Source organism: Elgaria multicarinata, chromosome 1 (assembly GCF_023053635.1).
Source record: "Elgaria multicarinata webbii isolate HBS135686 ecotype San Diego chromosome 1, rElgMul1.1.pri, whole genome shotgun sequence".
NCBI classification, from domain to species: Eukaryota; Metazoa; Chordata; class Lepidosauria; order Squamata; family Anguidae; genus Elgaria; species Elgaria multicarinata.
Window position 1 is genome coordinate 39961849 of NC_086171.1, and position 12324 is coordinate 39974172.

The 12324-nt window shown below is 42.9% G+C and overlaps 1 protein-coding gene across 1 annotated transcript in view; it reads left to right on the forward strand.

Annotated features, from left to right (window-relative positions):
* TTC21A (tetratricopeptide repeat domain 21A) overlaps positions 1 to 3832 on the forward strand; it is a 47724-nt gene extending 43892 nt beyond the window's left edge. The window contains exons 26-29 of the mRNA XM_063147445.1: positions 483 to 707; positions 1058 to 1178; positions 2958 to 3025; positions 3755 to 3832. Coding sequence (XP_063003515.1) covers positions 483 to 707; positions 1058 to 1178; positions 2958 to 3025; positions 3755 to 3832 — 492 coding nt within the window. The remainder of the gene's footprint in view (positions 1 to 482; positions 708 to 1057; positions 1179 to 2957; positions 3026 to 3754) is intronic.
* Positions 3833 to 12324: the final 8492 nt, after the last annotated feature.

Consider the following 12324-nt stretch of genomic DNA (forward strand, 5'->3'; position numbering starts at 1 on the left):
TCACAACATCATCCCAAGCTGATAACTAGCTGCATCTCTGGGGTTCCCCTATGCAGGGTTAGAGGGGGAAAGAGGTGGTGGTAACATCCTATCGATGAGATAGAAGCATGCACAATTGGCCTGCCTCACAAAGCAGTTGTGGCATAGTGAATAATAGTATTTGTACCATATCTTTTCCTCTCATGGGTGGGAAAGCAGTTGGGAGAGGACATTTCAAGTCAGCAAGTGACTGGTGAGGAAAGAGTTAAGCAGATATACACACCCCATCCGGCCACTGGTCCACCTCCCAACTTGAAGAAAGAAAGCCCATGGGGAAAACAAGCACAGAGCTATGCAAATAGATTCATTTGAGCCTTACCCAGATGAAGTAAATACCTAAATTATGGAACCAAAGGTAAAGAGATTAATATCCCAGAAATAGAAAATCACAATTAAAACCAGGACTTAAAACAACAGCAACCCTGTATGGTTTGTTTTAACAGAGAGACAATGTTCCAGCCATTTTGGCAATGGCTCAAGCATACATGATTCTTAAACACACAGCCAAAGCCAGGACCCAGCTGAAGCGCTTGACTAAAGTGAACTGGTCTTTGACAGATGCTGAAGAGTTAGAAAAAGCTTGGATTCTGTTGTCAGATATCTACTGCACAGCTGGGAAGTATGACCTTGCAACTGAGCAGGTGAAGCGCTGCTTACGGTACAATAAGGTGAGACAATGCAACTCTGTTGGAGTGGCAGAAGAACTTTCCACCAGATTGGGCCGCTAACTAGGACTAACTAACAATAGATTTAGCCATGACAATAACTTATGTTTGAAATATATACCGAGTTCCTGATATTAAACCCCCCAAATCCATCTTGGTTCAGAAGGGGCTTGCTCTTTCTGAAAGTTCTTGGGAAAAGTGTGGGCATTTACCAGGACTTCCCTGAAAGATCCCACTCGTTGGAGATCAAGAAAAAGGAACCTAGCTGTAGGGAAGGTCACCTCAGCCCCAGGCAAAGCTTTGGATTACAATTTTAAAAACATTTATTTTTGCATTGTCATTTTTCTCTTTAGTCATGTGCTAAAGCCTATGAATGTTTGGGATTTATCGCAGAAAAGGAAAATGCTTACAAAGATGCTGCAACTAACTACGAATTAGCTTGGCAATATAGTCACCAAGCAAATCCTGCTGTTGGTAAGTAAATTAAGGACTGTTCAGTGCTGTGACACTTAGAGCTGCATTTTACAAGGTTTCTCTTTGCAGTAGATAATCAAGCTTTAACTTGTGCAGAGCAATTCTATACATGCCTATTCAGAGTTACGTCCCATTGAGCTCAGTTGGGTATACTCCCAAGGAAGTGTATAGGATTGCAGCTTTATTGTGTTATCTTAAAAACCTGTTTGCTAGGGAAGTGTATCTATGGGCTTAATTACACAAGGCTTTTATTACAATGCGTGACTGGTCAAGCATTGAAGTTTGCGGATCCATTGCATGACGTTGTCAACCTCAAGGGTAGTTTCATTATCCTTAAATCTACAGTCCTGGTGTTAGATTTCTACTGGAATGCAGCTGATAAGCCAAAATATATGTAGAGGTTCCTAGCCATGAAATGGCTTCTTAAACTGAGTAATTAACATATGTTATCATTGGATTCCACTCCAAATAGCTAGCATTTGAAGAGATTGGCTATGGTTCTATTCCTCATACTACCTTCTTATACCATCTTCTTATAAGTTTGATATGAGAATAAGATCTCATATCCCTGAAGGTTAGCAATTTTGAACTAGTTTTCTAGTGTATGGGAATATATATTTGATTTTGCTATAAGCTTCATCCCACGTTCCTGTTTCCCTCGAATTATCCCTTACAGCGTTGTTGTTAGCTAAAGCACACCCCGGGCGGCAGCGCTCCTAAGATCCTTTGCATACCAGGAAATGGGTTTAAGGGGGGAAATGTAAAAAATCATTAAAAAATCAACGGAAGACCCAATCCGATTCAAATTTGGTATGCTTAAACCTCTCCTTAATATCTAGTACTGTGCCAATTTTGATGTCTTTATCTTTAAAACTTATGCAGATGTAACCATTTGTTTAATTTGTCTTTAAACCTATCAAATCCTGCTCCTGCGTCCCCAGTGGCCGTTTGGAAAACAACAAATGATTCGCTCCAAAAGTAGTACCAAAATAGGGCGGGGGGTGTTTGCCTTTGAAACACAATTAAAGCAGCATGCATGGGAGTACTTCACAGTCAAAGCAGATTATAAACTGGAAAACTTCGGAGTCCTTTGCATGCAATTCGCAGTGATTGCACAGTATACCGCTGGTGTGATAAAGCTCTATATCTTGCATGACCCAGAGCCTCACACATGCTTCCAATGCAAACAAGGAGTTCTTCTATGTGTAAAGTGTCCCATTTACATCCATAGTTATGTCTTCAATGAAGTGAATGGGACAGGCCCTAAGGGCAAAGGAAGCTCTGCATATACATACATATACTGCATATACAGCCCTTCTGTAAGTGGAAAATTACTGAAATCAGATGCTTGAGATTTTTTTCATCACTGCCAACAATAAATTCTCAGTTTGTGGAAACATGGGAGTCTGACAGAAATAGGAGTTGAGAGACAAAATATTGAAACAGTAACAGTGACCTTAAAACTCTCCAGTTCAATAAACATACTTCTGACCTAGTTTATGCTCAAGTTTAATTTGCCAGGTTTCCAATTCTTACATAACGTTTGTATATCTACTCTGAAGTAAGCCCCTCTGAGTTCAATAGGATTTACTCCCAGGTAAGTGTGTACAGGATTACAGCCTTAATTAGTCAATGCATCACAATTATTTTCAGCTTCTTGCCAACCCCCAACCCCCACAAAAGCATTTTATTTCACAACTTCCATCGCTCATTACAATTTTATTTTTAGTTAATATTTGATATTGTGTAAAACACTCACCTTTTCTTCTCTTCCTCTAGGATTTAAACTTGCTTTCAACTATTTAAAAGATCGGAGATATGTAGAAGCAATAGATGTATGCCATGAAGTAAGTTATCCAAAATAGGGTTTTGTAAACAGTGCTGTAGATTGTTGTTTTCACCATTTTTGGTCTCAGGGCACCCTTTCCACATTCCTATGGGTTTGTCATAGAGCCCTATGTAATGTCAGTGATGGCGGAAACGCTCTCAGATTGTACTGGGCCCCAATCAGGTCTGCATAATCCCACACAAATAGGGTATGCTCTAGTGTGTGTCCAGCATTCTCCTGTAGCTGCACATTGTCAGGGAAGAGCCATCACTGGTCTCCCCTTTGAGGAACTCCTGATAAGCCTCTGCAGAATCCTAGCTTTCTTAGGAACACAGGATTGGATCCAGACCAAGTTAGTTCCCATTAAAATCAATTGGACTAACAAGTCATGACTTACTTGTCCTATAGATTTCAGTGGGAACTAAATTCAGCTTAGGGTGCTTCCAGACAAGGCTTTTCTGGTGCAATTGCCCTGCCTCCTTCACAGAATGTTATAAATGATCCAGGTGATGCCTTTCATTTGTAAGCCTCCCATGTTTTTTCCATTGTTGCTGCTGTCTTTTCTCCTTACCATAGAAATCCATTAAGGAGGGAAAGGTGGAATACTGCATAATGTCTTCTGACTGGAAGTACAAGGAGCTGTCTGCCTGGAAGCACCTTTAGTTTGGAACCAGGCCCACAGTTTTGTAGCTGCTGATATTCATTGTAGCTATATATATATATACCATTTATTTCTTCTTTATGAAAGGTTCTGAAGGCATGCCCAGATTATCCAAAAATTAGAGAAGAAATTTTGGAAAAGGCCCAAGCAGCAATTAAACCGTAGAATGTATAATTGCATGCTCCTGCACTCTCTGAAAATCTGTCAATGGAGTTTGAACATAAGACCATAATTTTCAATAAAGTTGCCTCATACACTTACAAACTCCCTAATTGGTGGTATTAAAAGCAGCCATAGCAGTGTGCCAAAATGGCTTCTTGGGAAAGAAATTAGCCCTGGCTGTGTTTGCTTAGAACAGCACATCCTGTTGGGATTCAATTCCTGACTTTTGTTTGAGTGAGCTCCCTTCCTCTCCTACCTTCCCCTCCCCATTTAGCAAAACACTGGCAGAGCCTTGTAATTTGTCAGTCCCTCCAGGACTAGACACTTGAGCCAGGGAATAGGCGTTGAACTCTCTGCGCGTAAGCTTTCACGTCTCAGGGTGTTTATGCCTAATGCATGGATATTGGGCCAGGGGAAGCTGTGTAGCCCTGAGGATGGGGCCAGTGGCAAAGCCCCATAACTCTTTTAATTGCATGGTGACCCTTCTCCCTCTCTTTCCCTCACACATTTATTTATTAAATTTATACACCGCTCCATAGCCAAAGCTCTCTGGGTGGTTTCCAAAAGTTAAAAACAGTGAACTTTAAAAAGTATTTTGTTTATTCGTTCAGTCGCTTCCGACTCTTCGTGACTTCATGGACCAGCCCACGCCAGAGCTTTCTGTCGGCCGTCGCCACCCCTAGCTCCCCCAAGGTCAAGTCTGTCACCTCCAGAATATCACCCCTCCATCTTGCCCTGGGTCGGCCCCTCTTCCTTTTGCCTTCCACTTTCCCTAGCATCAGCCTCTTCTCCAGGGTATCCTGTCTTCTCATTATGTGGCCAAAGTACTTCAGTTTTGCCTTTAATACCATTCCCTCAAGTGAGCAGTCTGGCTTTATTTCCTGGAGGATGGATTTAAATTTAAAACCATCAAAAATATAAAAACAACAGTATAAAACAGTATCCATTTAAACAACAACAATTCTGGGGTCCATTAAAAAATAAACAAACTTAGCATATGTTGTTAAATGCTGTTAAATGCCTGGGAGAAGAGAAAGGTCTTGACCTGGTGCCGGAAAGATAGCAGCGTTGGCGCCAGGCGAGCCTCATCGGGGAGATCATTCCACAGTCGGGGGGCCACCACTGAGAAGGCCCTCTCCCTTGTTGCCATCCTCCGAGCTTCCCTCGGAGTAGGCACTCGGAGGAGGACCTTAGATGTTGAGCGCAGTGTACAGGTAGGTTCATGTCGGGAGAGGCGTTCCATCAGGTATTGTGGTCCCAAGCCATGTAGGGCTTTATAGATTAAAACCTGCACTTCAACTTCTCCCCAGCATTTCTCTAAACCACCCCCCTAAATTTGTTGTTTATTTATTAAATCATTTTAACACCACTCTTTAGCTGGAAAGACTCCCAGAGTGCCTTATGCAGCAATATTTTTGTTTAAAAAAAGACACCAGTCCCTTCCCTCAGACTTACAATCTAAAAAATACAAGGAAAAAAGGAAGAGGAAAAAAGCAAACTCAGGCAACAGTTCATAAAGTTACAGAATTCTTATAATGACCAGCTCTGTTGCAGTATTGTGAATAACAAGGTCACAGAAATAGGCACCCTCAGGATTTAATGTGGGGGGACAGGGCACACTGCTGCAGAACTGCTCAGGAGCTGAGTTTAAGGGAAAATGACACCCTAAAAGCACTTTCTGAAAGTGCGTCTTTTCCAGAGGGAAGCTGCGGGATTGCTGCGGATTGGCAATGCTAGCATTTGTCACAAACAACCCTGACGTGCTCTCCCTACGCACTGAATTGGCCGTGTCGATTGCCCCCCCCCCCCCCCCGGAATGATCCTGCTTCCCTTGTTTCCGTGTGCTGCAGCTTCAAGGCTCCTATACATACATGTGTGCCTAATGTGTTTGAGAAGACAGTGCCATTTCCAATTCAGGCCACTAGGTGGAGATGTCATGTCACAACACAACACACCAGTACAAATACTAACATAAATAGAAGCCTCCTCACTGAAGGATGGATGCATGAGGTCACACTGAATTAAATTTTCTTCCACTGATACATGTTTGGGAAGGGAAGGAAAGGGAACGAATAGTGTTTCAGTACATCACTTCTAAATTTGATCCCATAATTCTATGTAGTGATGCGTGGACTCTTCGAAATCCAGTTGGTAACTGGTCTGTTCAAAATGGGTTAAATAAAAGGATGTCATGGATATCCAAAAAATCATCATTTTAGAAAATTGATCAATTATAAAACAGTAAGGACCCGATGACAATGCCTTCCCAATCCCAAAAGAGTAGTGATCTGATTTTGCTAGTATCCTTGCAAAGGAAGCTGAGAATGGTAAAATGGAGAGATTTCTTGATTGGTTTTATAAGTATCAATGTTTTCCCTTTCTGTTTCATTAGAAACTCTCAAGGCTGCTAACGTTTGTCATTGTTTCATATTTTATGCTTTTAATTTCTGCCCCACCCAGAGAACTTCAGTTATTTGGGTGGTTTAAAATGCAATACAATGGATAAACAATTAAACAAGAGAAAAACCAAAATCAAATATACATTTTAAACAGTAAAATAACCATTGATCAAAAGCTGCAATGAAAAGCTGTAAATTAGATTAAAAGCAGCAGCAAAAACTGACCCAACTCCTAGAGCATTAAAGCAGCAGGTGATAAATTCTTCTCTCTGGCCTTCCTTCTTCTCACATCAGTCCGTTGGTTTCTGTTCACCACGCTGCCGCAAAGATCATCTTCTTGGCTCGCCGCTCTGACCATGTTACTCCGCTTCTGAAATCTCTTCATTGGCTTCCAATTCACTTCAGAATCCAATATAAACTTCTCCTGTTAACCTTCAAAGCTTTTCACGGTCTAGCTCCTTCCTATCTCTCCTCTCTCATCTCACACTATTGCCCCGCTCGTGCTCTTCGCTCCTCTGATGCCATGTTTCTCACCTGCCCAAGGGTCTCTGCTTCCCTTGCTCGGCTTCGTCCATTTTCTTCTGCTGCCCGTTACGCCTGGAACGCTCTTCCAGAACGTTTGAGAACTACAAGTTCAATCGCAGCTTTTAAAGCTCAACTAAAAACTTTTCTTTTTCCTAAAGCTTTTAAAACTTGATGTTGTGCGGACTTTATACTGTTAGTTTTACCCTACCCTGTGCCTGCTTACCCTACCTTGTGCCTGTTGGCAATCTCTTCCCCTCCTTATTGTTTTACTATGATTTTATTAGATTGTAAGCCTATGCGGCAGGGCCTTGCTATTTACTGTTTTACTCTGTACAGCACCATGTACACTGATGGTGCTATATAAATAAATAATAATAATAATAAAATTCAACCCACTGGCAGATTAAAACCCTGGCAAAAAAGAGGGGGAAAACCCCATTGGAGACGGGGCAAGATGTGTCTCCCTAGACAGAGTGTGAAAAGGCTGCCTTCTATATTCCTACCAAATGAGCCTCAAGTAACGGTGGAATGCAAAGAACAGCCTCACCAATAGATCATGATATTCAGATAGGTTCGTATGGAACCAGCCAGGTAGGTTCACATGTTGCACCTTTTAAGAATTGGTTCTGAACAGTCACACTTTGTTCAAAATATTAGTCTTTTTTTCCTTTCCTTTTCTTTTTTGTTAGCCATCTAAACTAATGCCCATTGCCACGTCTTGTGGCACTGGCAGTCACTTCCATAAATGTCTTATACATTGTGTGAAGCAGTGCTTCTTCCTGAACCTGTCACTCAGCTTCACTGGGTGACCCCTGCATCCCACAAAGGGAACAGATACTCTTCAGTGCAGCTCTCTTTGGCTCTTCCCAGCCATCTCGAATAACATGCAGCCAATCCATGTAACGCTATGTGGGTGAATTCATAATCACATATTCTACAAGTTGACCGCATGAAATACCCTTCATGTAACTACTGCTATGAAATGAGATTTTCCATGGAAAACATGCATGTTTTCCTATGAATAACTATGCATAAATTTCAGGAAAGTAAAAAAAAAAATGTTCTGAAAGTCCACAGATCCATATGGCCCTAGGAGGCCGGTCCACAGTGGATTCTACAGGACGGATTCTTAGAAATCCAAACTCATTTTAGTCCGTCTCGGATTTCTCAGCATCTCTAGTTCTAAGCATGATTTATGCCCTATCAGTATGTGTGTGTGTATGTGCGTACACTACACAATTATATTGGTTTTATACACCTTCAACCATCATCAAAATTGTAGTTTGGTGAGGGTGCTGAGGATTCTGTTAGAGTTCCTGAGCAAACCCTCTTTCCTCACATGGAACTACAGTTCCCATGGTTCCTTGGGGAGAGAAAATTACTCACAACAATTTAAGTCTGAATTGTAAAAAGATGTGGTTAGTTCTTTGATCCCAGTAAGTGCTGTGCTGAAAATTTCTCCCATGAAAATGTTGACCATTCTCATTCAATTTGATGGAAAAGAAGTTGCTTTTGAAAAGAAATTCAAAGGAGAAGGAATTTGGCAGAATTTCTCATGGGTTTGGTTCAGGGTTATTGTGCTTACTTTAGTTACGAGGTGGCTGAGGGGTGTGTGTGTGTGTTTGAGAGAGAGAGAGAGAGAGAGAGAGACACCTGTCTTTCACTGCACAATCATCTCTCTGACAGCCTGAAACCTGCTTGGCTTCCCGCACTTCCCATCCAGGGGAAGACATCATGAATTTATTCTTCCCATAGGGCCTTTTCAGATCAGGGAAGTGCAGGCAGCCTGGGAGACTGTAGAGCAATGGTGAGATGTGTAATATCGACAGTACCCTCAGCCATCTCACAGTGATAAGGCCAAAAAGACGTATTTAAAATGAGAATAAGGCAGAAAAATGGAAGCCCATTTCTTGGGGAAAGAAAGCTTTCAGGAAATTCTTGAGACTTTTCTTTTCTTACCCTTTAGAAATAAAAGGACAATTTTCTCCATATTCCTCTTATTATTTGTGTGTGTGTGGTGGCTGCATTCTCTCCCCTCAATGCCCTGGAGTGATGCTAGGTCTATGAGGCATTGTGGAGGATGCAGGCTCCCAACACAGTGGGTGCCGTTGCAACTTGCGTTAGCAGTGCAATAAACCCCAAAAACCCTCCAGAAAAAGAAAGAAGCTGTTCTACAACCTTTGTCAGTGGTGATGCCTACCTGAGAGAAATTGTTGGAGAAGTTCTCCCCCAAGAGAAATGCAGTGAAATTGTCCCCCCAATTTCTCTACCCACAGATAGGTTGGAGAATTTCGGGAGGCCACTTGTGCACACAGTTCTCTCTTTGGCAAATATGGAGCACTGTGCGCTTCCTGCTTATAACCACTAGAGGCCACTGAACCATCGCTGCGGGGTTTTTAAAGATCACGATATTCCTGCACATTTAACATGATGCTGAGCTAGACAAGTTCTTCCTTCTGTGTTCTTGAGAGAAAGGGGCGGGGATGGGGGAGACCGACAGCTGTTATTGGTTAGTGGATTTCTTGGGAGGTGTGTGGTTTTTAAAAAAACAATCCCTGCTACAGAAGGTTGGGCGTGGCTACATATCAGCTGGGAGTTGCCCAGCATATTACCAGGGTAACGCAAAAGCAAATATAACTAGTTCCTATGGTTACTTAAAGCAAAGAAACACAGAATTGATGCAAGAAAGGGTTAAGGCCTCACCTTTGAAAAGTGCCTACTACTCTCTAGTTTAGCAGGGTGGACACCCTGGGGAGCAGGACGAGACTAGTAGGGTTCCTGTACCCTTAGTAGCTGCATGACAGGCAGATGTTCAACAGTTTGACAGCTTTCCCTCATCTGCTGCATCTTCAAGCCCAGGGATGCTGCACCTCTTGAATATCTGCCTCTGGTGTTAAGTGCATACAGCAACAATGTGAGCAGGATGAGGAACTGAGAAACCACTGATCATCAGAGTTTTTGTCACATTGTACAGGAGGGCAAGGGGGTTCATAAAATTGGCTAACTTCACTTTGGGTTCAATGCTACTCTTCTTAAGATACTGTTTGGTGTAATAAAATAACAAAGAACATCTATCAGAGCTGCAGTTCTGTACCCACTTACCTAGTACTTAGCCCCGTTGAACTCATTGGTCATGCTGACTGGTTCTGATGGGAGTTGAAGTCCAACAACATCTGGAGGACCAGAGGTGCCCCACCCCTGTTCTAGTGTGGTGTAGTGGTTAGAGTGTCAGACTGGGAGTCAGGAGATCTGGGTTCTAGTCCCCACTCGGCCACAGAAGCTCACTGGGTGACTTTGGGCCAGTCACGGACTCTCAGCCCAACCCACCTCACAGGGTGGTGGTTGTGAGGATAAAATGGAGAGGAGGATTATGTACGCTGCCTTGAGTTCCTTGGAAGAAGTAAGGCAGGATATAAATGTAATAAATAGTGATTTTCTCTCTGTATACCTGTGACTTGAATTTTGTCCTGCCAAGGCTAACAGCCTATTTTATTTCTGCCCGTTTTCAGAAGTTCAGTGAATGCATGGGGATGGTTGGAAACTGGGATGGTGCCTGCTCTCCTTGTTCCCATCCTACACAGCCCATGATGTGGATCAGGCCTTAGAGTCCCTCATCTTTAAGCGAGACCATGGTCCCACTCCTACTTTGCCAGCACGTGCTTTATAACAATCAATCCATCACTGGGAGAAAACTGCTTGTCACTTTTATTTGCCTCTGATATACCATGATCCACACCTCAGGTGATGTATAGAACTAAGGCACACAGAGATCTCAAATTCAGCTCCTGGGGTAACAAACATCCTAGAAATGTCTTTGAAACTAGCGACAAGACAGATAAACACACACACACATTGCCACTAGCAACATTGTCCAAAAAGATAAGGCAAATCCATTTCAGAACCTGCCAGAAAAAGCAAGCAGATTTGTCTGCTCATTTTCTGAAAGCAATCTGGACAAAGCGACCCATGGACACGCAGCCACCCAGAGTCTTTCTCAAGAAGTGAGCTGAACAAGGCAATCAACCTTGCAGCCAGAATCAGCTATGCAAATGAAGCACAATGCTAATTTGCACGGTATATTCTGAATGCAGAATTGGTGTTTGGGGGGGGTTGCACAATTTGGCTTGGAGAGAGATGGGTACCATTTGGCACACAGAATAGACTGGGCAGCAGCGTCAAAAACAAGCATGTAACCCATACACACATCCATAAACTAGCCAATTACCTTATTCAAACACTTGCATTTAGGTTGTGAGATTGTGCTTGGGAAAGTATACTGTTAATTTCAGGGGAGGGGGGTGGCTGTCTTTCCACCCGCCCCTGCCCCCCTCTTCCCGCCCCCGTTTTTGGCACAGAGTAGCAAAGAACTCTCATTAACACTGTATTCCACTGGCCACCTACTGTTTGCTGCATGCCATCAATCTACAGAGACCTGAATGCTGCATTCTGTGAACTGTCAGAAGGCGCCAGTCAGTTTCATACATTAAAAAAAAGAAGAAAAAGGGGAAAAAAAGCTTTATTAACAGCAGTGCTTGTTCTCCCAATTTGGGCCACCCAGAAATAACTTCAGCAACTGGATTGCTTTCAAGAAGCATCGTCCTCCTTGTCAGAAAGAGACGCTGAGGAAACAGAAGCGCGATGGGTTCCAAGTCCTTCGCCATCAGACAGAAGCCCCCTCCACACAGCAATGTGAAGTTACGGCCAAGCCCTTTGAGAACGGGGCGGGGGGTGGGGTGCGGTTGCTGTTGCTGGAACCATTCAGTCCAGCATTCTGTTTCTGGAAGCGATGGCCTTTCCTCTGTCATTTGTCTTGAGCGCAGCTAGCGTTCAAAGGATACTGCCACTCAATGTGGAGGTCGCGTTTAGCTGTCATGCCTAATCATTGTTGATTGACCTACTCTGCAAAGATGTCTGATCCTTTTTCAACCCCCAATGATTGGCTTTTGCCACATTTATTTATTTATTCCATTTTTATACTGGCCAACGGCAGAGACTCTCTGGGCAGTTCCTAATTAAAACTATGAATTCAACAAGTAAAACCATAAATACAAGTTAGGTTACGGCCAGCGATTTCAAAATTTCATTATGCATGGCATAAAGAAATACTTTTGTTCTTTTCAGAACTGACACCCCCTAGAAGCCATTCTTCATGCCCCAAACCCTGCTATTCTGTTCCCCTTACATCCATATCTGGTGTCCCACACCCACACCCGTTTTTCCTTTTCACACAAGACATCTTAATCTGCACCCTAAACTGACATTTAAACATTGCATCATGCCGGAGTGTCATGTTAATTCAATTTGGGGGCATTATTTGCAGAACACCACATAATTCTTGATGCTAATCTCCTCTACTAATTCCACGGCTGTCTTCAATCACCCCTTCTCAACCCAGCATCCTGAAAGTCTGACTTGGTGGGTGGGTGTATGAGTTTTAAAAAAAAGCTTCTAGCCTTCATGAATGTGAGCACAGGTGTGCACATTGCATAGCCCAAAGCAACAGCAGGACTCCTTAGGATTCCAGTGGCTGGTCAGCAAGTAAGACTGGAGTAGGATTCCTAGGTATCTCCT